This window comes from Grus americana, chromosome 23 (genome assembly GCF_028858705.1).
Source record: "Grus americana isolate bGruAme1 chromosome 23, bGruAme1.mat, whole genome shotgun sequence".
Taxonomy (NCBI): domain Eukaryota; kingdom Metazoa; phylum Chordata; class Aves; order Gruiformes; family Gruidae; genus Grus; species Grus americana.
In genome coordinates, this window is record NC_072874.1 from 6,293,590 (window position 1) to 6,320,669 (window position 27,080).

The 27,080-nt window shown below is 48.6% G+C and overlaps 1 protein-coding gene across 1 annotated transcript in view; it reads right to left on the reverse strand.

The window, feature by feature from the left end:
• Nucleotides 1–18,196: 18,196 nt before the first annotated feature.
• The window catches only part of SDC3 (syndecan 3), a 49,105-nt gene continuing 40,221 nt past the window's right edge, over nt 18,197–27,080 (reverse strand). The window contains exons 4-5 of the mRNA XM_054802657.1: nt 25,325–25,595; nt 18,197–24,453 (exon numbers count right to left, since the gene is read on the reverse strand). Coding sequence (XP_054658632.1) covers nt 24,287–24,453; nt 25,325–25,595 — 438 coding nt within the window. The 3' untranslated portion in view covers nt 18,197–24,286. The remainder of the gene's footprint in view (nt 24,454–25,324; nt 25,596–27,080) is intronic.

The window sequence follows — 27,080 nt, forward strand, 5'->3', positions numbered from 1 at the left end:
AAAGCTTTGCTCTGCTTTCCTGCAAGAGAGGGAGGAGGGAGGGAATGGTGGGTAAGAGCTGTAAAGGCGGATGTGCACTGCAATAGCTTAGTCTATGGAAACAAAATGCAGTGAAATAGAGCTTTAAAGCAAGAAGTCCCACAGACACACTTGGGCTTTTCTCCAGCATAACGTTCTTCGTCTGTCTTCGACAGTTTTCTGGATGCAGGTAGAAAGTGCAGCCCATGTTAAAACATGGAAGAGAGAAGACCTGTGTGGCTGTCCCATGTGTCACCTCTCTTCTGTAAACACTTATCACAGAGTTAGACTTCTGAGTAAGGTGGAGAAGGTAAAGGCTTAGGACAACGGGAAGAAGCAGCTTAAAAGTCCACTAGGCATGAGGATGAAATACACTACATTTAGGATCGGTCATGGTGCAATGGTAGGAGCCTGGAAAGATGCAGATTTTCAAACTACTTGAATTGTTCTTCCAGAATTCATGACACCCCATCCAAAAAGGCATCATCTGTCTGATAGATTGCTCTAACAGAGAAGCCTGGGTTTGCTGCCTCCTTGTTGGGACGCCTGAAGGACTTGGTCACTACTCGAGTCCCAAACGTTGCTTCCCAGCACAGCGCTGCGAGGGTATGCGCAGCCACCCAGCAGCCTTTAACTAACTCCAGTTAGAGGTAGTCACTGTTTTCCACCCTGAAATACAGTTTGACCTGAAAGAGCATTTAATTGCAACATTTTCCACCAAGCTAGGAACTGTCAAAAGGCAGATGAGAGCTGAGCACAAGCAGACACTCTGCAGTTGCAAGACAGAAAAACAGCTAATTACCCCCAGATTATAGAAATTGCAGGAACTGGTGCTGAGGGAGCTTAGCTATCAAGTGAGCTGGTGAATCAAGTCCTCTTGGCTCAGCAGTGTCAGCTCACACAGCAGGAACTTTGCTGCTGCCCTCCCAGCAGGTCCACCCGCCTCATCCCCTTCCATTCCAAAGGACATCAGCATCTCAGGATGCTCATCCAGGCAGCCAAGCTCAGAGGGGCTGGATGGCTCATCAACTTGGCAAGATCTCAGCAGGAGAAGATGCACAGCCTCTCAAAGGTAAATAAATAAAGTCTGTGGAACAACATCCTCTAGCAGGGAACCTGCAAAGCTGGGGCTGGAGAGAGGGAGGAGAAAAGTCTTCCTGGTCTTTGCATCCATCACCACTAGACATATCTGAAATGGATCCAGGCAGGATAGATGTCGATAACTCGGTACATTTTTCACCAGGCAAATGAGGAGATGTTTTAAATCTTAGCAAGGAGACCTAAATAATTCAACAAACAAGACTGGGGTAGGTGAGAGGACTGAAGGGAGTTGAGTTCAGAGCTCTGAGAAAGCCCATCAGTATCTGAACCATCACGTCGGCTGCGATGACAGCCCCACGGCAGTTGACCATGTAGGTTTGGGCCCCATGGGTGCTATTCACCAAGCAGTGGCCAGAGGCCCCATCCTGCTGTCACGGGACTAGTAGCAGAGCTAGACTGAAGATACAGATCCGCATTGCTCTCGGGGCAAAGCAGCCACTTCATGACGCACTTTCAGGGTCCTGGGGACCTGACTCTTCCTCAAATCCTAGTTCTCACCTCTCTTCCCTGCCTTCTTTTTTTAATACATATATAGTAAAACCTAAATGCTAAGAAAACATGATGCCGATATTAGAGACCCCTGCTTTTGGCTGTGACTGTGATGTCCCAGGACAAGAAAAAAAGGTGGAGAACTGCTTTGTGATCACTGATGCAAAGGGCATTGCTCTTTCCCTGCATCCCTCCCTGGGTTTTGCTCCTGAGTCTCTCTTTCTGGTGCTGTCTGCTCAAAGACCCCCACAAGTTTACCTGCAGGCCACTTTCCTTCTGCAAGGATGTGCCCCATCAGACCACTGCATGGCTGGATCTGGTCCTCAAGGCTGGAGGAAGAGTCTCATCCCATGTGCTACCCTTCCCTATTTCCCTCTACCCTTGTCTTGCTTTGGGGACTGGATACCTGCCAACAAGCAGACAATTTAGCACCAAGTCTCTACTGATGTTTCCATCAAGACGGGAAACACAAAAGGCTTCACTGATTTACCAAGGCTCGCTGCTTCTGCGCCTTGACAAGAATTACAAAAGGAATCTCATTACAATCTCCTCGGTTCTCATCAGCCTGGCACAGAGCCCGCTGGTGCGCTGTGTCGATCAAAGCCTCGCTCGTGACAGCCCAAAGGGTGCTGGTAGAGCTGTTCAAAATATGATTTATTTTTCGTCTTCTCATAGTTGTGGCACTCATGTGAAACCTGGGGAAAGGCTGGAGGATCAGTCAGAGGATGCAGCTGCTTTGGGGGGAGTGGGACATGGAGCTAAACATGCGCCTCTGCCTGCTCTCCACCAGCTGCTGGTGGGAAACGTCCAGCTCCAGTTGCAGCCAGTATCTGCAGAAAGTTGTGATCTGGGACCACACAGAGTATCTGAGCCTGGAGGGATAACCATCCTTCTATTGTAGGACAAAATGGAGGGATCAATATCCACAAACCAGCTGGAAACCTGTTTCCATGCAGGGAATGGGGGTCTGACTCTGCTATGAGCTCAGCTCCAGGCCATGCTGGGGACCGGCGGGGGACCTGGGTGAAAGATGGCTTGTGCACAGTATTGCCATGCCTGATTTAGCTTTCCTTCGCAGCTCCTTGGAAGCATCATGATACACCTGCACTTGCAGCGTGTTGGACTGTGGGAAGCCCATGGCCATGATTTGAGGTGCTCTGCCGGAGAAAAGTCTGTGATAAGCCACATGTTCACCAGCAGAAACTGAAGATTGAGGGCATATTGTGGATTAAAATCTTAGCTAAAAGAGCAGGTTGGCAGCAATGGAGAGGGGATGGGATGCTCTAAATCCCTCTGTGGGGGCTGATTGTGCAAGAGGGCTGTCATGGAGGTCCTCCAAACCCCAACAGACTCTGTATGGATGTCCAGCTGCAGGAGTCTCTGCCCAGCAGCTTCTCCTGTTAGCTCCACTCCCCAGCTGCCATGGGCAAGAACAAATGCTGCGGTCCCTGATGTATGCCGGAGTGACACTTCCATTAGATTTCCCTCCTCAGCTGAATGGAGGCTTGGCTGGAAATAATTCAATGTTGATGAGGAGAGTTCGGCAGAGTTTCCTATTTTTTGGCTCATTCAGTTAGGAAAATCTAATTGGCTTTCCATTCCTCTCAGTAGCCTTTGAACCTGCCAATTAATTTCCAGCAAATTTGATAAAGTGGGAAAAGTTTCAAATGTGTTACAGTCCTACAAACTGTGTGAAAATAGGTGGCTGGGAGAGGAGATCCTGTTAGTGTCTCACTGGACAGCTGCAGGATGAATTTATCTGGGGGTATCAAACACCAGCAAGCCCATACTGGGAAGTGCTGTTAGGAGTGTACTCAACCTTAGGAGAAGTTTTGGTCAGAAATTGCATTTCTCTAGGCGCAGGAGCAAGGGAAAAGAAAAGGAAAACAAGTATCCCAACCCCAACTACTTATGGGGCAACTTGTTTTAACCAGTGAAAACATTTCTCTCCTTGATTCTGAAGTTCCTCTAATAATCTGATTTCTCAAATTAGGGCAAGGAACATGTTTTCTATTCATTATTAAATCAAGTAAGTATGGCGACACTGTGGAAAAGATATCTTTGATGTTATACTGCATAAATGAGCTTTGATGGAGCACGGAATAAGGAATGGTGGTATAAGTCCCTAATGGGGACCCCCAGCATATGGGGTAGGTACACATCCCAGTGTCCACATGTTGTGATGAACATTAAGTCACAAAACTCCCTCTGAGAACTTGGGTGCTGAAAATGAGGTGCTGCAAGGATTTCTGCTCACCTGCGCACGTGCAGTTTGTCAAAACAGCAGTGTCTGGATTGTTGACATTTTCTCCAACAGTTACACAGCAATTGCTTTTCTAGTGGCCATTAAGACAAGTCCACTTGGCCGATTCCCCTCCACGTCCTATTTGCTGTCACAATAATCTGGCTCTGCGTGTTTTGGAAAACCAGTTGCATTTTTTGAGGGCTTAAAGCTGGAGTCATCCCACAGGGCTTCCTTTAATGTTTTTGTTGTGTCCCCTTACCCTACTCTGCAGACTCCAACACAGGGGAAATTTTTTCAAAAGCCAGGTTAACTTACTGAGACATCATTATAAATCCAAAGCAAATAGGCCTGAGATGTTCCTTGCAGACTTTTATTCAGTGAAACGATCTTGGCAGCACAGCAGTTGTTTTGCAAATACACTGCAAAGCTTTGAGGTTTGCCTCAAATCATGGGGTGTCTCTTTGCTGCCTGCTCCTTGGAGCTGGAGGAGGGACGGGAAGGTCATTGGATTACACCTGCCAAGAAAATGCTTTCTCACAAGTGTTGGATGAGTCCCCTTTACAGGCTAAAGAAATGGTCTGCAGAACTGAGACCCCTACTATATCTGTAGGGTCAGCTCTTGGAAGACGTTTAGCACCACTCACTTTACATCAGCCTACTGCCTCCACGAAAATGGATGAAAACTCCACAATCCCTGGTGGTACCAGCTGCCTACAGAAACCACTCCCAGCAGATATGAGTGGTGCAGATGACTAGCCTAAGTACGAGTAGCTCTGCCAGGACATGGCTGTGAGAGCAGTCTCCCCCTTCTTGCCCTTGGTAGACTCGACATGTTCTCCTACCACACACATCACCCCCCAAAAATTACTTGGTCAAGCCCTGTGAGCTCTGGAGCACCATGAGCTCATTTCCACTGAGCACTTCAGTGCTTGTAGGGAGCAAGAAAGACAGAGAAGTCCAACCATTAGGTGAAATGACTGATAACAGTGGGCAGATCCAAGCCAAGACCCGTGAAATATAGCTGTCAGACTGGTTTCTGACAAACAGGGGTAACCAGGAGCCCAGAGAGGTACCAGCACAGAAGATAATTAGAAGCACACAATTCCCTTTCCATCCCCACCGGCAGCAGCAAGCGCCATCCCTGCTCCCATGGGCCCTCCCTGCGTGATGTGTTTGTCCACCTTGGCCTGTGGCCTTGAAAATGGGGTGCAGGGAAGGACCCAGAGCTGGGTGATGCTGATGAATCAGTCCCTCTCTCTGTTACATGCTTTGTCTCTGGAGAGTAAGACTGCTGTAGGGCAAACGCTGGCTCCACTCTAGAGATCCTCTACCTGTTAGCTAAGCATGAATAATATCTTCTGTGTTTAGTCACACCTAATGCAGACTAGATGGCAGGCAGTTCCGGATGCTCCTTCAGCTGCTCTTAGAGGTGGTTCCTCTCCATTCAATCAACTGCTGTTGTGTCAAATATCCTTGCCCCAAGAGACAGAAGAACATAGTTTGTTCAGCCTCTGATGAAGGCAGATGAAACCCTCACTCAATTTCTGAGATTCAATCGTGCTAAAATCTATCAATTAACTAAAGACATTGGAGCTTACTAATGTCAGACTAATTAAGACATGCTTCAAGCACTTCCTATTAGTTATTCTTGTGGTTATTAGGTGTGGAGGAGATGTGTATAAATAGACAGGAGCTCTCTGCTAAAGCAGGAAAAACTGTTGCAAAATTAGGCCCTGGTGGGGTGTTCTGAAAGGAAGTGTGAGGGATATTGTTACTTAGCAAAAGAGGGATTTAATCTAAATATTAGCCATATGACAGGATCATCTTGAAACTTCTCAAGGGATTGGGACCTTCTCATAATTAGGCACTGTATGAATAACTGTAGCTGGCTAAAATGGAAGGGTTTTCCCCAAGAGGCAAGCGATGTCAGAGAACCTCTGAGCCCCCCTGTCTCAGATACACTCCCGAAATGCCCCCCTCTCTTCTCGGCAAAGGGCACTTCATAAAACAGACACCTAACATTTAAATAACCAAAGCTTAGGGTGGTCTTGGGGTGGTCTTAGCCCCAGTGAGCCTGTGACGTTGTGTGTCCTTGATGCATTTCATGACAACGCTGACTTTGGCCCACAGCGCCTGGAGTCCCTTGCCCTGACTTTGCCAGCTCCAGGCCCTCCAGCCCAGACATCTCACCCCATCCAAAGCTGGGTTTGGAGATTAGGCTTGGAGACATCTCAGCCGTTCCCCCTGGGAGCAGGGAAATGAAGGTTTGCTTTGAGTGTCTTTCAAGCAGGAAGATTAATGAGTTGGACCTGGGGCTATTGGAATCAGTCTCTGCCAAAAGTATTGTCCACACACGTGTTGCACTGAGTCTGGGACATGAGAGCTGGAAGACCAGAGCACCCAGTGAATCTTCTCCCTGCTGGAAACAGGGTGCGTGATCACGCTAACAGCTACTATTGCATCGGTCTGTCCTGAGTAATTGCAAACCTGCTGGCTGACTTCAACCCCATTTGAGATGGCGTAAGAAGTCTCAGGGAAATAATTTTTCTACCGGTTTAGTGGAAATAGGTCATAAGGAAATTCTGAGGGAAAAGCTGCCATATAGATTTAGCCTTTATTAGACTCCTGGCTATTCACACAGGAGGAAAAGGCTGTGAAAGTCCCAGCCACAAGGAAATCTTCCTGTCTCTGGTTTGACCAGAGGATTGATCCATGAGATCTCTAGGAAAATGGAGGTCTTTATCTGCACTCCTGCTGTTGGAAAACACAGCTAAAGTGCTCTGAGCTCCCTGGCAAGGCTGAAATTCTCACTCCAGTGGAGGAGAGTGATGCATCAGACCTGGAGAGGTACCCAGAGACAACCTTTTCCGTCAGAAGAAGATAAGGTTATGGTGATCAAACGATCCAGCCCAACATCTTCTCTGAGGCCAGTTACACTGGTGGGTTTTGTGTGAAACAGCAGCAGAGCCCCAGTGAGGAGGACCGTGAACTGGCGGCTCTTTTTGACACACTGCCCAAGGGGTCACCAGCACCGTGGGTTGGAGAAAGTCTCCATTCCCCCTTCCCATGCCCCTAAGCTTTTCAGCAACCTCAAAGAGCTGCTCTTTAATCAGGCATCTGAAATAGCAAATAGAAGAGTCACCAGGGGAAGATGGCCCTAAAGTTAAAAAAGGAACTTACTATGAAGCCTGAAACTAAAGAGAACCCACCCTTGAGTCTCCTCCTGCAAGTTCTCTTCTCTATCCAGCAAAAACCTCAAGGGATCAACTCCCACTAAATTACTCTTTTCTCTGCCAGCCAGAAACTTACACGCATCACCTCCCACTAAATTACCCTCCTCTCCGGCCAGCCTGAAACCGCAGCAGCTCACGTCCCCTCTGCCAGCCACAATTAATCCTTTCAGTTGAATTTTCATTCCCAGGTTCTTCTCCAAGTGAAAGATCTGGGGCTCTAGTAAGGAAAAATGTCTTCAGGCTTATAGAGACGTTCAAAGTGGCCTTGAGCAGCAGGCTCCTACCAAAGCCAGGCACAAGCCCTCAGGCTTTGCTTTTGCTGGTCCTTAAAAGCTCCCTCAAATGTAGCAGGAATCAAGAGGGTTTTTTTCTCTTTTCTAGAAACAACTGCAGCTTTGGGGGATTATTTCCTCCTCTTCTCCCAGGCTGCAGAGGAGAGGAGGTGTAAAGCCTCGGTGGGCACCTGGCAATGAATACCTCTGTCCACTCACTGAAAACCAGTGTATAAATTGATGTTTTGGTTTTCCTCTTCTCCATGTTCCTAACCCACCTGGAAAGGAGCTTGAGGAAAGACCCCAGGCCCTGCTCTTCCAGGCCTGGCAGGTCTTGCACCATAGCATGACGCTACGGCTTGGCAAGTCCACCTCCCAGCTCTGTCCTGAACCCACTGTGGCCATCTCTGGGCCTCAGTGCTATAAATATGGGATAACATTACTTCCTGGATGCCAAGACACAGTGGGATAATTTGCATTTTAGCAAATAAGAATTACTCAGATATTATAATGTGAACCCCTGGCAAAATCTCAAATCTGCTGTGCATTCCCCTGCCCATCCTGGGCACCTCTGCAGTTGCATTTCTGCTCTGCCCTCTGCTCAGCTCCCGCAGAAAGGACAAAGTCACGTCCCAGCACAGTCAAGGCGCTCTGAGATGTGCAAACTATGATGATGGGGAAGGAGAAGCATTTTTCTTTCCCCCCTAAATCTCTTTGTAAAGTATTTGATCTGGCAGCCTCTAGTACATTTACCATGGGAGATAATCTTTGCCATTCAGGGCTAGTGATAAAGAAAAACTGCCTGTTATCAGCTGACCAGCTTGTCCCAGCAGGACACATCCTATCTTGGGCACACGAAGGCAGATTTCATTATTAAAGAAGCTGTTTGTTTGCCCTGATCTATGGAGAAAAAAAAAATATGGCAATTTCTTTTGTTCTCCACAAGCAGCAAATCAGTGTTTCTGCTCTGTCTTCATTACCTGCTCAGTAATTGTCACTGCTGAGTGCCTGGTGAGACATCCTGAAGGATGCTAAAAGCTTTCCTTTCCCTTTTTGCAGTACCATCTGCTTTTGTCTTCTCAACAGCTGATGGAGGCAAGGAAACGTCCGCTGCTTTTAAAGGGGCAGGGTGGTGTAAATGTAACCTCTGGGTTTATTTTTAATACATTAAATAGTAAAAATCAAATGGCCTTTTACCTATCCATCTGTTGCCCTCACCATCCGCTGCAGGAGTTGATTTATTGGCAACGACATCCTTTGGCTGCGAAGGTGAGGGCTCCCCCGGACACCTCAGCCCTTCCCCTCACCCAAAATTAGCAAAACAAGGTAAAATTTGAGGTGTCTCAGAGGTGGTTGGGGAGCAGACATTTTCTTGCAATATCCACTTCCCCCTTCATTTCAGGACAGGACACAGCTTTGTTGGAGGTGTGCGACAGCAGCTTTCCTACACAAATGCTGTGGAAATATGGAAATTCAAACCAGAAAGAATCATTAAAAGTCCTCAAAGGGCTAAATGATGGAGGTCCCACAACCACCCTAGGTAATCCAGGCCCTGCTTCGCTATCTCTACCTCTAGGATATTCATTAAACTCATGATGTCTTGTCTTCCTCATCACAGACATCAAAAATCAGATTTCATTTTCATCACACAATTAATATTCAAACAACCCAATACTTTTTAAGGGAAAGATATACTTCACTATCCTTCTTAATGTGAGTATTTTAGAATAATTTGGCATGGTGCAGTTTGCCATTTTCAAAGATGACACAAAATTGGTTTCCGATTTTAAAAATACAAATCATTTTGAAATGCAAGCCAACTGCCACACCACTTTCTTTCAGAGGCATTGTTGAAATTTGGAGTATTTCAGAATCTTCCCGTTGAACTGGGTGGGATTGTTTCTCTCCAGCCCTGCAGAAGTCACATGAAGACCCAATACGGAGATGTTTAGTCCCATTTCCAGGGCAGAGAAAGCATCTCACATCTTTTATAATTTCTCACCACACAGCGCTCACCTGCAGAGGATGGAGGCCACAGCATCCCAAAGCGATCATGGTCTTCCCCCTTGACCTGGCCCTGGGTTTTGCCTCCCAGGTCCCCGTCAGAGGCTTCTCCAGCCCTCCCTGCCTGGATTTTTAGGAAGCTTGTAATTTCTAGTTTAAATTTATTTATGTTAGTTTGTACCCACTTATTTCCTAATTATTGCCTTCAAACTGAAATAGCTCTTCTCCCTCCCTAGTGCTAATCCTTTGGATGTTATTAGAAACAGAAGCTCCTGCTCAGCCTCTGTTTGCAGGGTTAAACACAGGGTTTTGTGGTGTCTCAGGAAAAAAAAAAAACACTTGGGGCTCCCCAAACATCCCAAGGATGTTTCTTGGCTCCTCTTCTAGTTTCATGTTGTCATTGCAGAGATGCAAACCGCACACAGAGAGCAGATTTTGGATCACGTCTCTTACATCTGCCCAGGTGTTTGGCCCAAGCTACTCTCAAGACTTGAGGCAGGGAGAGATGCAAACACTCACTGAAGGATGGCTGAATCACCCTTCGGGAGCTGGTCTCTTCCCTGACCAGAGACGGGGCTCAGGCTGGCATAGCCTCTCAGGTGGCTTTTAGAGGGGCCAACCCATCCTTGACCGGGTGCGTTGTACCATGGGTTACAAATAAAAAGCCACACAAAACACCACAGCCTGGAAGGAAAGGGCTCCCCCCCAATCAAAACCAATTTGATGAGTTATTTTCAGCCTGCTGCCTCGGCTATTAGTGCAGATGTATACATCAAGACATGAGGTTTCTGCTTCATAAGGCAGAGTCCTCCAATGCAAGGAGGACCCAGGCTATGGCAGTCATCCCCATGTCCCCACCCCGGGCTGCAGCTCCTCGGTGCCCAGGCTCAGAAGGGAGCTGCCGTTCGCTCGGCCTCCCAAACATTTGTGCTTATTTGAACTCGTAGTACAAAACGTTTCAGTGGATTATTCAGTGCCTCCGGGAGCTCTCGAGGAGGCAGAAATAATGAAAAATTATTAATTAAGCTATTATTAATTTATTACAATTATTAACTGCTGACATGCTGCTCAGCACCAGGCTCAGCTCCAGCTGGTGGGACTGCAGATGCAGATGGCAAGAGCCTGCCATGAGGAGAGATGATTTCGTTAGAGCCCTGCTGCACACCATGCCCTGAGGTGAGCATGAAGAGGGGAACAGGGAGGAGGAAGAGGGGCTCCTCAGATACCTCAAGGAGAATAACAGTCCAGAATTTCCATGTGTATTAAATTTCCTGCCCAAGCAGCATACGCAGTCTGTACTATCTTACAGGAGAGGTGGTAGCAGAGTAGAGAGCAGTTTAAGGATGCAAGTAATGTTTTTTCAGAGCAGAAACAGAAAGCCAGGTGAAACAGGAAGATCGTGATCCAAAATCTTCTTGCTGGAACAGAAGGACCCAAAGCGCGTGCTGTACACATCGTTATCCCACTCCAGGCAGGATCAAGGCTTTGTGCGCATGTCCACATTGATGTGCAGTGCTCTGTCTGCCTAAACCATCCACCAACTCCTCATATCAACCCATGGAGACCTTTTAACATCAAGTTTCAGAGACGTTTTGTCCCAGGGCACCAATCTTCATGCAAAACATACAGGCATGAAGTGCCTAAAAACCAGCCTGCTTTAAGAGCTTTTTCACAGATTTTAGCTGTTGAACTCATTGCCTTGAGTCGTTTTGGATTCAGAGTGTTGGGCTATTACAAATGGAAATGCCCTGGGGTATAATAATATGGATTCAGACTGAAACCCGAGCCCCAGGCTGGGCACAAGACCTCCTGTTTCTGAGCAGGAATTAACTCCTAAGTGTTCACAGCCAGGAAGAAACTTTCAGCTCCAGTTCACAGAGCAGCAGCAGGAATCATGACAATCCCCAGCTGCATCCCTAGCTGATGCTGTTAGAGAAACTGTTGGATTAGAGACATAGGAGAGAAATCACTGGCTGTGCCTCAGTTTCCCTAGTACATGGCTAAGAGGAAGCTAAAGAAAGAGTTCAGCTAAAAAGCTTAAAACTCAGAAGCCCTCCTGATTCAAGCACAGTGACTAGGATTTTAGGATCTTACCAGAAAACTCCCTGTCTTTCCCCAGTTCCTCCTCTCCCTCACCCACAGCAGCTCTGCTGGGATGTTGCTGCCCTGCAGTTTCCCAGAGAGCACCCCTGGGTACCAGGGTGCCTGTTATGCCTTCTGTGACCCAGGTGTGGAGACTTGCCACAGTCTTGGCTGATGAAAGCCTTGTCATCAGCCAGTTACCTTGAAATCACTTCTAACTCAGGCCAAATTAAGGTAAAATGCAAATAAAGGTGTTAATTCTCAGCATCCAAAAATAGACAACAGAGCTCAAGAAATTTGTAGAAAACACAGGTGAGGGAATAAAGAAAAGAAAAAAAACCCCCACATTTCACATAACCTCAATAAGTTCAAATCAAAGCAGTCTCCCTTTGTAACCCCTCCTCTGTTGCAGGCTCCTCCAGACAAGTTGGGGAGCAAGGATTCCCGCTCCTGTTGCCCTCAGATGGACTCTTTCACTGGCAGTAAGATGGTGGGGACATGTCTGTCCCTGCAGATTCCCAGGGGATGCCACCCAGGGGAGCTTCAAGCAACCACCGCCATCCTGGCTTTACAGGGAAGGGAACAGACCTCCAATTTGCCCACATCACGAAAGGCAAGAAATACAAAGCCGCAAAGTCACTTGCAAGAAACATCTTACCTTACGTGGGAAATACCCTGCAAACTGTTTAATGCAATGATTTGCAGCTGTATGGATCACATGCATATAGAGACTGCCTCCCACATTTCTTAAATGAGCGCCTGTCCTGATATTTAAAGGGGGAAGGTTGTATTAGGAGTTGTGATCTAGCTGGATGATGTGTGGTGATCATGGGGCCTAGCTAACAGTCTTCTCAAGTATATCCAAATTTCTGTAGCTTTGGGGTTTTTTCCAAACAAAATGTCAATGATTTCTGTGGCAGGGTGCAAGCAGCATTCCCCAGCAGTTCCTCTTGCCAGGTACATTTACGTAGACCAGACCTGCAGAAGAGCTCCCCAACCTATGCTGTAAGAGAATGATGATGACTTCTATCTGACACAATCTTTTCCCCAAAATTCAAGTTGTGGAAAATGAAGAGGCTTCCTGCAATTCAGTGGTCTAAGTCCAGAGAGCAATCCCATGGCCATGTCAGGAAACACCCTCCATAGTGGGAGGAGTGGGACTGCTTGTGTTTTCCTCTGGAAGTCGTTAACCGGGATGAAATTTGCTCTGGGTCTTATCAGAACCAGCTGCTCTAGTTCTCCGTTCCCAATGACTTAGTGCCGATGAGAAAGAATTACAAAAATAATGAGAAAGGCAGAATCAGATTGGAATGTTTGGATTGTATCTAAATGGGAAACTTAAATTGATTTAGCCATTATTATTATTATTGTTTTGTTACAGGCAGTAGCACAGGGTCCCTATTATTTTTAATTGGCTTTGTTCCTCATTAGATTGAACACAGATTGTCAACCAGCAGAATTTCTCATTGAATGCTAATCCAGGCACCAAATGTCCAGGCTCCAGCAGTCCTGGACAAATGCTGATTTTTTTTCTGAACCTTTCTATCAGGGGAAATATCCCACGAGGGAATTCTCTGTCCTGTCAGGTGTAGGACACAGGGCAAACTGTCCTGTCCACCCATCGTGGGGATGGATGCAGCCTCAGGAAAAACAGCGCCTGGTTTGTGGAGGGGAGGAAATATGTCTCAGGGGGCAGGGAGTAGGTGAGGGACACGTGCAAATCCCAGAGGTATGTTTATCAGCACAGATGCCAATTGTCTCAAAGCAGGTAAATAATGGGAAATGTTTGACTGCTGTATTAGCTGACTATTAATATCTGCTGATGCTCAGGAAATGTTGTCACACAGAGCAGGAATAGGCTGCTCTTTGCCTCGAATCCTGTACAATAGACCAAAAATACTCTGAGGCGGCATTCTGGAGCCACTGGCGTCCGCTGTGCCCAGATATCCATCACTCCCATCAGGCAGTCCTGTCTTGCAGACCAGGACAAGGAGTTTTATCCGGCCATTCTCTGCTAGGATTTAATTTATATATATATATATGTATATTTTATTTTTTTAAAGGACTTCCTGCCCTTGGAAAGCAGAGAAATGAGTCCAGGAGCTACTGAAGCCAGGGGGAAACAAAGGGGAGGAATTTGAGCCCCAGAGATGAGCTGGGTGGGAGGGACCTCAGAGGAAATAGGAAAAGGTGGGAGTGAGGATGCAGGGATTATTTATTTACAGCAATGCAGAGGATTGAAATAAGACTTTGCACACAGGATCAGGCCTGCCAGGGAGCTGGGGGGAAGGGAGGCAGGAGATGACCCACCATGTCTGTGTACTGAGGTGGGAGCAGAGCAGCGGCTGCCTGCTCTCTGGGATGAGGGAGGACAGCCCATTGCTGCCTTCAGCAAAGCTGCCTTGGGAGCACTAAGTCAGCATTAGTCAGAGCAATTGATAAATACTGTTTATTTGGAGTATGCAGAAAAGCTCAGAAAGGATTTGTAGCCCTCTGAGGATCTAACAGGGAGCAGCTCTATCACCGCTGAAATGCAGCCGGTGCTGGGGTGGTGTGATGTGGATTCTGGGAGTGGGGGTAAAGCCATGAAGGCATTTGGGCCTGACCTTATTCTTCAGTACCTGAACGTTTAGATGGATTTATGGTCTTGGCAAATCCCAGGCAGAGGTACATATCCCTCCCTGCCCTGCTTCCCTTCCAGCATGCCCCAATGGTTCATGCAGGAGGTCCCCATCCAGCATGCAAGCCTCTGCTGATCCTCTTCCGTTGCACCCAAATACCCTGTAGCATTTGGGTACCCTGAGGCATCTGCCTGGGCTGCAGGGACTGCCAGGATGTTCACACATGGCACCCTGTGCTGCCAATGCCCATGGAACCTGGCACCCGACTCTATCACGTCTTTGAAACGCTGTCTTTAGAGAAATACATCTCCATGGCAGGCATGGGCAAAAAAAACCTCAAATCCAGCGGAACCAGCAAGGGAGTTTATGCAGGTGTGCTGTGTTCAGATATGCTAACGCACCTTTCATGGCTGTAAAAGATGACCCCTCTGTTGCATTGGCTACATCCCTGTGAGAAAGCAAGCTGGCCCGATGCCATGGTGCAGGGTGCTCAGGAGCCCTGGTCCTATTTCCAGGCACATCAGAAAGTAAGAGGTGGGAGGTAGATGCCAAATGGGCTCTCCCTGAGCTGGACAGCAGCCATGTCCTTGCAGCAGACACATCCTGGGGTCATTGGCAAGGACAGCTGGGACATCTCTGGGCTGGTGACTCCTCTGCAGGTGAGTGTGCATCCCTTGGCCTGGGAGGAAGCACAGGCATGGACACAGCACACAAGCCACACCATGATGGTCGGCTGTGATTTGCTGGCTCTGCATCACAGAGATGTGTAGTACCTTGATTTGCATTTCAATAACTGTTATCTCCCAAGTTCTAGACTAAATTAAACTGCTTTGAAGAAAATCTCTTGACACCTGCTATGTTCAGCAAAGAAACAGGCAGGACAAATTACCTTCTTACAGTTTCTGTATTGGATGCTTGGATAGACCATGGTGAATTATCCCCTGGTGGTACTGATGTCTCCACTGATCATGGAGGTGATTTTTATTTATTTATTTATTTTTTATGGTACTGTTCCAATTTATTAAGATCACTTGGAATTCCAGCCCTGTCCTCTGATGTACTCGCTGTCCTTTCCAGCGAGGTATTGTCTGCAAATTTAATAATCATCAGTGTTATGCCATCATTCAACTGTTAATGAAAATATTGAATAAGCCTGTCCCCAGGAGAGACCCTGTCTGGATGCCCACTCAATCCATCTGTCCATTTTGACAGTGAACTGCTGATAACCACTCCCCAGGTACCTTACAAACAGGTTTTTCACCCATCCTACAATAAACTGCATTTAGATGAGGGTCCCCTGTGAGACAGTGACAAAACCTCACTGCCCTGACCGTGTTTGGCACAGACAGGTCCTTGTCTGTACACAGAGCAAGGTTCCTGGTCACAAAAGGACAATAGGTTGATTTGACACATCAGTTCTTGTCAAGTCCATCAAAACTTAATGTACTTGTTGTCTTCAGGGTGCTTACAAGCAGTGTGACTACTTCATCCAATATTTTTCTAGTTTTTAAAGTAAACTACGGAGTTCAAAGCACTCTGGTGGTTCTTCCTCTCCCACCTTTTTGGAAGTCCTTTCACAGGTCTTCAATGGGAACTAATGCTTCCAGATGGCTCAGCCAGGTTTTTAAGATGCTTATTGGGTCCAAGTTGTTTGAAAACATTGATCTCTGAATAGCTTATTCATTCCTTAGCTCCTGATTTGGCTTCTCACCTGTATCAGCACTTCTCTGTGAAGACTCGGTGTGACCTTGGGGCTGAGGCTTGCACCCTGTGGACCTTAGTGTCAGGTTTGGCCTTGCTGCCTTTCTGCTTCACCGTGCATCCCCTGAGCACAGGGACAGACGTGGGCAGCTGTTCCACATCCATCCTCTCTAAACCACTCATTGCATTTATCTGGGATAAATTAGTACTGATCTTGCAATTCCCCATGATTGGCAAGCCAATCATGAGAGCCCAAGTCATCAAAGCCAAGCTCGATGTTAACCCTTTGACTTGCTGCTGTTTAATCCTTTCCTTTGAAGGCTGAGCAGAGCATTCTCCCACTCCATCTGAAGCTCATCAGAACTAATACAAGTAATTTCAGTGGTTTTAGAAATCTCATGATGCTGACTAGAAGGAAATGTTGTATTTCAGCTAAGGTGGTGGTTGTTATTGCTTTAGGGTTATTCATTCATATCCCAGTTTCAAGGAGCAGTGCCACTGCCTATCAGCCTGGATCTCCCCTCCCCAAGCTTAGCTTAAGCCAGAGTCCTAGTTTTACCCCTAAAGTGGTATCTTTTGCAATACAGAGTATAGGCACAATGGTTGCTCCAACTGTTGGCTCTTGAAGGCTTTGGGGACAATTTACCCAGCACAGTGGTGACAATCTTGTTTCCCTCCATGCTCTTTTCAGCTCAGGGTTGGTATCTCAAGATCTTTCCCAGCTGTGTCTCTGCGAGGTGGTCAGCACTGGACATTGAGGTGTTCGTCGTGGCTGTTCTGGTGCAACTGCCTAGAAGCCCTTCAAACCAAGAGGGGGTTAGTGCCTTTGGCCTGTTAATTTGCGAGGTGAAGTCTCAATTACAGTGTTATTTTTGGACACTCTGCTCATGTCACAGAGATTTATAAAGGGTGAGTCACAGGGAACCCTTTTTGCTGCAAAAGAAACCCCACTTGGGCTGTTTGGGGTTATGCTACCAAACCCTGGGGGTCCGCAATGGTGGTGTGGGAAGGGAACATTCCCATAACTGCAGTTGGGGGGAAAAAAAAATACCAGAAATGAGGATGGGGATATAATTAGAGGCTGTTTCAAGCCTTCAGCCTGAATACCAACACCTCACTGCCAGCAGTTATTCACCTCGCTTGTAACGGCAGCTGGCTGCGGCTGCTGCCAAGTGTACGGGTAGTCTGACCACCAGCACAGTGAAATCATTATTGCTGGGGCTGGGGACAAGCTTGAAAACCTGAATGGGTGGCCCTGGTAAATCTGAGGTGCTTCTGTAAGCAGGGAGGGCTGCTGCGGGGAGCAGTCCTGGGGTGATCGGGACCTGCCTGGCTCTGAGAGACAATGGTTGGGGTAAGAAGTGAGGTGATTTGGGGGTCTAGCTGCTACCACCATCCAGAAAAGTGCTTCTTACCTGCCCAGCTTCAAAGGAAGGATGGTGTTTGTCCAGCGTAGCAGTCTGTGACCCTTGCTAAAGGCTGGCTGTTGGGTTATACAAAGCGGAGGTTTAACCATTTTTAGTGGATAAAGCACTTAGTGATGGAGCATGAGAACCAGAGATTTATAAAGGAATCAGGGTCCAGTATGGTAATAAAAACCAGCAACACTTCAAAAAAACGTACCCCAAACCCAAACAAAGTGATGTTCCCTGAAATTCATGCTAGTGGCATGGCATCACCAGGGCTGGGTGCAGATCTGCTGGCATGTGAAGTGGAGGAGGTCCCACCCGTGGGGCTGGGGAAATACTGCAGGCAACCTCCTGGGGCATGGCACTTGCCCTTGGCCATGGCTGACTCTCAAGACAGCATGCAGCCATGCAAACCATGCCTTCTGCTGTGAGTCAGGACACATCCACGGAGGTCTGGCCTCTGCGGCACAGGAGCCGGTTAAATGCATCCAAGTATCTCCTTACAGAGGCCAACAGCATCGCTGCCAAATTTCTCACCACGTTCGCTTCCAGGAATCGCTTTGGCGAGGAGAGCTGCGAGAAAGGGACCCCGGGCCAAGAGCCCAGGCTGCTTCCACCTCCAGCGTGGGGAGGGGATGGCTCTCACAGCTTGGACGTCTTCTCCAGGTTGCTGGTGACACTTGCGGGACGTGGGGATACAGTGGCTCAGCTGAAATGCTCCATGGCTCTGCATGCCGTTTCACATACCTGTATCACTTGCATCTCCCCCTGCATCCAAACCTCCTCCATGGTCCAGCACAGACGCAACTGGGCTGTGCTGGGGTGGTCCACACTGCCACCGGCTCCTCAGCATCTCTGCAGCGTTGCCATGGAGACCATTAATTAACCACCACCCCTTGCCTGATGCTATCGAGGCTCAAGAACAAGAGAGAACTTCTCCCTTCGCCTTCATCACACGCTGGTATGACACAAACCCGGGGGCAGGCAGTCCACAGCAAGAAAGCAGGCAAAGCCCAGAGCAGACAATGTTTAAATGACTTTATTTTTTTTTTCTCCTTTTATAAATGGGCACAGCACAGAAATAATTAAAAAAAATAGACAGTACCATTACAGTGCTAGATCCATTGGCAAAGATTATTTTTATAGTCTTTTTTATTATTTTTAAAGTTTTGGCCATTGAGTAAGAACAAAAACAATTAACAAACATTTTATTTTATTTTATTTTTGTTTTTTAACAGACACTATGAAGCAATTTAAGTACTAAACTCTAGAAGAGTTATGTACATACAAAAAAAAGTTCTGTTTAAGATATGTTTCCTATTAAAAATATTTACATGCATTTTTTTCCCCTCCCATATTCACTGAAAGGTAAAACACTTGTAGTTTCTTCTCTTGTTAAAAGATTTTTTTGTTCTTCTATTGGGAATTTAAATCAGCTCCAAAGAAAAAGTGAAGTGGGGCTTACTTGTTGTTGGGTTTTTCTTTTTGTTTGAATTATTTAAATCTTCTGGAAAGGGATGTTTTTCCGGGCGTATATCTATGTTTGTTTGTTTTTTTCTTTTTTATTTTAATTTATACAAGAATGTTTCATGTTTATTTACAGAAGAACCAATGGGTGGCGATTTATCCTGGAGACGTGGTGGTGAGCGTTAGTGAGAGATAAGCATGTGATTTTAAAAAGTAGTTCTATCAAACTGCAATGGATATATATTTTTCTAAAGTCAGCAGTTCTGTCTGGTTTGATTGTCAGCTGTACTTTTATGACTTAGACCGGGGGACGCAGAACAGGGGTAGCTTATGCACGTAAAGTCACTGGTACCCTTGAGGTCTTTGGAGATGCGGTGGATGAGCTGTCTGGAACGTGGGGGGAAAAAATAAATCTGGGCATCACACAGGTGTCTCCTAGGGTGACTTTTTCCCAAAAATAAAAATAGTTAAAAAAAAAAACCCCTAAACTAAAAAAAGTTTGTACACTCCAGACTGAGACTTCTCTATAGAGACTGGGTGTGGATGCGTCTGCGGAGCTGCAGGCACAAGGTACGTAGGACAAACCAGAGCGAACACGGAGCCTCGGTGGGGCTTTGGCCGCCTCGCCAGCATCCCAGCTCCGCTTCGGCTCCGGCCGGGGATGCAGCAGTTGGCAAAAGGCTCCTTTCCCCCAACCCTGGCAGACCCCGACCCAGCGCCAAGGTGGCCAGGATCGGGGCAGAGAGCAGGAGGGAAGGAAGGAGCCAGCAGCATGGGGCCGAATCCTGCAGCCCGCAGCAAAGGACGGGGTCCGAGGACTGCAGAGTCCAGCACCCGATGCTGGCTAATAAAACGCCCTCCTCCTCATTAGGTGCAGAGTTTGCATTGAACCTGTGCACACGTGCGTACTTTGCACACACACGTATATACATATATACATATATATTAATTACATACACATATATATACATACATACACGCACACCACACCCATCCCTGTCACCACAGGCTCCAGCCCGGCCGAGCGGCTGGCGAGGCGCCCAGCAAGAAGCCAGTTGTTCTAATAAACCTTTCAGTGTTGAAAGCTCAGTGTCACTTTAGGAGCTGCCAGAGCCTTGCAGAAAACCTCCCAACCCAGTAATGCTTATAATCATAAAAAGGGTGGCTGGGGGAGAAAAAAAAAAAAATCCATTCTTGTTTTTAGCTAATGGTTTTGTTCCCGTTAAAGCCTCTGTGCTGGTGACTCGTGGCAGGGGTCAGATAGCTCTGAATTATGAGGATGGGAAGCAGGAGCCAAGGCGCACGTGAAGCAAAGCAGCTCCTGTCCAGGGACCTTCAACACCCACCTTGCAAAATGGGGAGGGAATGGGAAATTTAGAGGCAAAGCAGCACACCGTGGCACACATCCAGCCCTGCGCCATTGCCTCCCCTGTAGCGGCATCTGCCTCAGCACAGGGTCTCTATGCTTATTTTTGAATGGTCTAAAACCAAAGAGATTTTGGGGGGGAAAGGGGAAACTCTTTTCCAGCCCTTCAAAACCTGTCTGAGTCCAACTCCGTCCCCTGCCCTTCTCACCCTCCTGCTTCCAGCCCCTCGTTTGGGCTGCCGCACACATTTTCTGCTCCTCCCTTCCCTTTGACCTCCCTCCTCCTGCCTCCTCCTTATTTGTGTGGCCCAGGACTCACTGGTTCACTTTGTCATTCTCCTCTGAGGCATCGGCTGCTGCAAATCACCGCAGAGAGACTGAAACCAGCATGGCTGGGAGAGGAGCCGACAATTGCAGCTCTCCTAAAATTACGAAACTGGCATGGCAAAGAGTCTTCCTTCAGCTCTGGTGTATCACACACGCACACAAGCATGCACAAAAGAAACGGAAAAGCCAGTGGAAAAATCCTCCTCTCCACCCACATGGCTGCCCGCTCCTCAGGGTGCATGGCTGGAAGGATGAGCACATCTGGGCATTGCCCCAGCTGGGAGACTGCAGCCGGTCATGGATGACATCACTACAAAGGATACACGCAGGCTGGGGAAGGGACTGAATTTGTGCAGAGGGGGAAGGTGCCAGATCTGGCAGGCTCTGGGAGGGGGTGACGCAGGAAATGCTCAAGCTACCATTGGAGTTAATTTTCCTAAAAAATTGCTCTGCAGCCAAATCAACAGCTGAGAAAAGATGCTTTCATTCCTCCCCCCTGTGCTTTCTCACCTCTTCCCCATCCGTCTTCGTACCAGGAATCCCTCAAAAGCCCCAGAGCATGGCAAGACACGTGCGCCCGTGCAGAAGTGCCTCCTGAAGGCAGCAGCTCCACCCCGCTGCCTGCCACCTGCCTCCGGCTGCCCTCGGCACGGCCACGGGCTCGGCACTGCTGCCTGGCACGGCGCAGGTGCCACAACACACCGTGTTCACATGGTGCCATGCACAGCCTCGGGGATGGCCATGCTATAGCCCCCCCCACCACACCCCTCTTACATACCCTGGCAGCATTGTTCATCTGGGTTTCGCTGGGGTTTTCCCTATCCCTGTTGCTATGGTATCTGCAAATTTTTTTGGAGCCAGGCTTTCCCAAAAAAAGGCAGCCCACATTCAGCTCCATCCCACCATCCCGTACCCTACAAGGGAGGCACAAGATCAGCCAGCCTCCAGCAAGATAAGGCTTATTTTTCTTCCAAGCATCAACTCCAACAACTAACAGTGCTCCTGGGGAGCTGAGGTGACAGAAAAGGCTCCATCATGATTTATCACCAGAAAAAGGTGGGCTCCAAGCCCAAAAGACAGTTGCCTTGAGCTCACATCCCCTCTCCAGGCAGACAGCAATACAGCAAATGTGTGGAAGCAGCAGATGTACAATGAATTTAGACTTTGGTCAATTCTGATTACCAGTTTAATTGCCTTCACCTTTTTTTGCATGTGGTCATCTCGTACTTTTAATTAGTGCAAGAGAAAACGCTGCCCAGCCTCCTCTCACCCTCCTGCTTCCAGCAGTCCTCACTTCTGAAACTGTAACGGATTTAAGTGCCGGGATTACAACTTAACACCAGCTGAGCGAACCAAGGTTAAGCTTGAGTGAATAAAAAAATTGTATTATAGAACTTCAGACTATTAAATGGGGAAAAAATGGAATGAAGAAGATTAGGGAAGCAGCAAAGAACAGCAGCATTTAAGAGATTAAGCTGGGAGGGTTTTTTTTTTAATGCAAGCTCAAAAGATTAAGTCCACGTTTTTCCAAAAGATGGTGAGTTTGGGTGGCCTTGATACTTGCTGTGCCCAACTCATTAAATCATGAAGTGGTTTGATTTCTGCCACTCCCCAACAGCTAGGGCCCTTCATGCAGTCCCAACAGGACCAAAAAAACCCCCAAACCATCAAAACCATGAGTTGAAACTCTTCCTTTGGAGCACGTCAAAGTGCCAGGCTGGCACCAGCCTTCTTCAGATGTGTGGTCCCCCCTTCACAGCATCCTCATCCTCCGCAGCCAGGATGGACCCAAGAAATGGGTACACACACACACACACACACTCTACACCATCTGCCTTTCAGCATCACCATCCAAGACATGCGACAGGACCGTCTTCTCCAAACTAAAAGAACCAAAACAATGACCATTTTGAGGCTGACATCTCTAAAAAAGGGATTTTAATGCTGGCCTGTGCACAGGGGCTCTGCTCCCTACCCTGAAGTAAAACCAGGTCAGCGTTTTGGGTCACACCCCAAACCTCCCATCTTCACAACCACAAAGTCCCATCCAGCCATCATATGCAGTGCAATGAAAATTTACAGGGTTTTCATTTCATATATATATATAACTGTGTATGTATGTGACTGTGTGTGTGTATATATATATATATATGTTTGTATAAAATATGCATTTGGCCTCTCAAATTCCTAACATAAAGAAGCGCTGCTGTCTTGTAGCCTCCACCAGAGTCATAAATCCCTATATTCACTAACACCCTGAGGGGACAAAGTGTCACTGTGTCTGTGCAGGTTAATTCACGATGCAACAGAGTCAAAGCAACCAATATTTTTTCCATTTTCCTGTTTAAATTGCTCTAAGAGCAAAGCCAAGGTCTCCATGGGACACCATCAAGATCTCAACCATGATGAAAACAAAGCTCCTTGACTGCATTGCAAACAGCGCTTCAGCTAATTAAAAGCCAACTCATTGAAATATCTAATTGACTTTTCTGTGCAGAGAGCTTGCTCCAAAAAATCTAGCCTTTCTAGAAGGCACAGTTGGGCTCTGGATCAGGCCCTGCTGCTCTGCACCTTAGGTAGCCTCAGAGGGGAAACCACTGCACTTGGGTGATGATGGCTTCCAGGATCTATTGCTCTCAGGCTCCTGGGTCCCCTGTGGGTTATACTGGAATTTAAGCAACAACAAAAGAAACACAAACCACCAATCCTGGGTCTTGCAAAAGATACATAGCAGCCAACCTGCTCTGGGGCTGACCAGTGGAAAGCCACCACTCTGCCTTGCGTTCCTCGTCTTCTGGGTGTGAGTGGCCTGGTGGGGACACCTGCCCGACCCCCGAGGGGACAGACTATTGCTTCTGGTTGCATTTCTTTTCTTATGCTGCGTCTCACACCTTGTAGAGCTTTGTTATCCCCTCTGGAGGAACTGGGAAGAGGATTTAACTTCTCCATTTCCAACTTCTCTCCCTGCCAACTCCCCATCACGCAACGTCCCGCTCTGTTTTAAAATCAGTGCTGTCGGTCGTACTGTGCAAGCTGAGTTTTATTGGTCACAGTGAAAACCCAGCAAAAGCAAGGTCCCTTCTCAAACAAACCCCTCAGCGGCTGGCAGCACGCGGTTTCTATAGATTTTAAGGTCTCTGGCTGGGCACAGCGATGCAGTGAAGCGAGGTGGTGGCAGGAGGGGAGCAGCACGAGATACCCCAGTGTGGCTTCTTGCTGCTCCATGAACTCTCCGAAGAGGTGATCTAAAGAGATCATTTCCAGCATACTGGCCATGTTTGTATTTATTTATTTTTCCCCACTCCAAGAGCAAACCCCGGGGCATCAGGTATTCCAGCCCCTTGTGCTTTTTTCAAGGTTCGAAGTGTATCTGAGAGTCTTCAAACAAAAGCAGGGAGCAAGGCAATTCCTGCAAAGCAACCAACCCCATTTAAAAAGAAAATAAAAAATAACAAGAGAGAGGGAAAGAAACCTCCCTCTTTTCCAAAGGGGGGGAAAAAAAAAAAAAAAAGGAAGATAAATCCAAACCAACCCCCCTGCGCCCCAGGGCTGGTGGAAGGTGTCCGGATCCCAGAGTCCGTTGTGTTGGTGGGAAAAGCCCAGTGACCTCCAGCCGCTGTCGGCAGCCTGACCGCCCCATCCCGCGCTTGCCAGGGCACTCCCCAGGCACGGGCTCCTTGGCGTTGGCTCCTTGCCCCGTCCCTCCCACTGCAGAAAGGCCAGCGGTACTCGGTCTGAACTCAGCGATGCTCTGGGCGCTTGATATTTCGTCATGACGAAGATGTGTTTTCTCCTTTAGCTGTTGTGGGTGTTGCTTTTTAAATTCACAGTCTGATCCAAAAAAGAGAGAGAGAGAAAGAGAGAGAGAAAGAGAGAGACTGGATGAAGTAGAGGAGGAGGAAGAGTTTGGAGCAGGGAGGGAGGGAGCGCGAGGCACGCCGGGCTCTCCTTCTACGCATAAAACTCCTCCTGCTTGTCGGGCTTCTGGTATGTCACATTGGCTTGCTTGGGTTCCTCCAGCGTGTAACTGCCCTCGTCCTTCTTCTTCATCCGGTAGATGAGCAGCATGACCAGGAAGGCAGCGAAGAGGGCTCCCACCACGCCGCCCACAATCACCGCTGCAACACAGAGAAGCAGCATGGACATCAGTGCTGCCCTGCAGCCCCAGCCCGGCTTTCAGCGCAATTAATTTGGGGGGTGCTCTCTTTGGATTCTGGCTGTTTTATGTTTTGCAACCTTTTCTCCTGAAATCTACAGTTAAGAAAACTGAAAGTGAGGGTGAGGGGCTAATAGAATCCCATGATTCAAGGAGCTTCAACAAGCTCCCAAGTGCAGCAATGCTGAAGGGTGGGTAGGACTTGAAGGCATCTACTCTACAGCTGCACATTGGGCGATGGACTGGCACGAGGCAGCCCAGGCACAGAGAGGTCCCCGCACAGGCTGTAACCTCATGCAGGGAGGGTGCAGAAAGTCCCCCAAAGAGTTGCTCATTTGGGTACCTGCCAGCATCCACCATGCTCAGTTGAAGACCACCAGAACAATTGCTGCTTTGCCAGGCCATCACCTCCAGCTCCCTTTAGCTGGCGGTGGGACACTGACACCTCTGCCCCACCTCTGATGTCCCTCTGGCTGGGACAAGTGCCCCTCGCAGGGCACCTCTCTCCTCCCCTGCAGTCAGTGGTGGCCGGGTGGTATTCAGCCAGCACCGTAGCACATCTTTCCACCAGTATCCTATTTTTTCCCTGGAAACTCATCTTAGCAAAAGCAAGTTGTGCACAGCTCTGCGTTCTCCTGGCTGACATGAAGACCCCTGGGAATCCCCCAGCGCAGGCTCTGGAGCTATTTTGGCAGGTGAGTGTGGGTTATCCCAGGCTTGACACTACCCCAATGCCCTGCCAAAGACCGACCCCTCTGCTGGGGCATGGACAGCCCAGCTGCCGTCCCCCCGCAAACACGCCAGCTCTTCCCCTGCAAGCCCACCAGTCTCACCTATCAACACTTCTTTCCTCTCCAGGATGTTTTTCTGAGGGAGCTGAGCAGCTGAGTTACCGGAGTCTATCGTGTTGTCAATCAGCCCTGGCTCCGCGTTCTTGCCCAGCCCCGGTCCCGGCGGCGGTGTGACCACAGCCATCACCTCATTACCGAGCTCGGGACGAGTCGTCTCTTCCTCCTCCCGGATCTCAAAGTCCCCGCTGGGGCCGCTGCTGATTGGGACCTCCAGCTCGTTGTCGACGACTGTTGTCAGCTTCCCTGGCTCCATCTGGGAGAAAGGACAAGATGGAGCAGGAGACAAGGACCAAAGGGTGGTTCCTGCCTCCAGCAGCTCTGATGTCTCCAGAGGAAGGACATCACAGTACCAATGACAGGATGGCCCTCTCAGCAGGGAACGTGGGGGATAACTCTGGGGGTGTCCCTTCCCTGTGTCACTGAAGTGGACGGTTATATTGCAGCAAGCAACACAACCCCACATCTTGATGGTCACCAAAAGGCTGAGGCCTCCATGGCTGAGCTGGACCATTCCTGTCTGTCCCCACCCCAGGTGCCCTTTTGATGCACAAACTCTCACCTGTTCTCTGTAGCTTCCCCTAAAGAGAGCCCCACATCCCAGACCCTCGTTTGTCCCCAGTGTAGACAGATGGCTGCCTCAAACATCTCACAGGTGCCTCCTTGCTAGACATGAAATGATGCAACCATTTGTGCTACAGCAACATAGCAAATGTAAGGATTGAATGCCATTGGATGAGTCCCAGGGGGTCCTTTCCCTCTCCCTTTTCTTCCTTCAACCTGCTTTTGTGGTTTTCAGCCCTGTAGCACAGGGCAGGAGCAGGAAGATGGGTCCTTCTCCCCCAGGACATGGAGCCAGCCCGGCTCCCTGTCATGGTCTCTGATGAAGCCCCCTTGGCAAGGAGGTGAACCCAGCCTGGATAGCAAACACAGGCTGGGCAGATGAGCCGCTCCATCCTCCTCCAGCCCAATCCTGACCTATTCATTGCCACCTGCATATCCCCACCCCTGCAGCTCCCTCACGGCCAAATCCCCCCTGACCTTCCCCCTTGTCCTGGCAGCCTGACCTGCTACATGTCCACATGCTGAGCTGGACCACACTGAGCATCCCTGAGCAAAACCTCCCCGGGATCCCTCTTTCACGGGGCAAATGGCTCCCTCCATGGCTGCCTCAGGACATCACAAATTGGGACGAGCAAAGAGCTCAATGGGCCGGAGCCGGGGAGGACGAGCAGGAGCCCTCTCCATGTCATGCTGCCCCCAGCACGAGCGCATGGCTCACTGCTTCCCACAAGCAGGCGGTTTTGTGACAGAGATTAATTGAAGGTCAGCGAGAGCCCAGAGCGCTATACATACATATACGCATACAGAGAAGAGGGACTAGTTTAGACAGATCACTCTGCCTTTCAGTCAAAGCAGTTTTCAAAGGGCCCCTGAGGGGCTCTGAATGAGAGATGGATCAGTGGATTAAATCCCCTGCTCAGGACACCCCACGGGCTGGAAATGCACCGTCAAGCTGTAATTGCGGAGCATTTGGGCCTCCCACTGACGGCTGCGAGTTGGGAAATGGTGCGGCGAGCGCAGACACCTCACCTGGAGGAAAGCTGCTCTCTCCCCGTGGGGTGGTGGTACCCCCAGACCTGCTCCCCTCCCACCTGGGGAAGCTGCTCTGGGCAAGGCAGAGCCAGGGGCACTGGGGACACATGGCATACCCCTGGGTGCCCCCCACCAGCTCTCACGT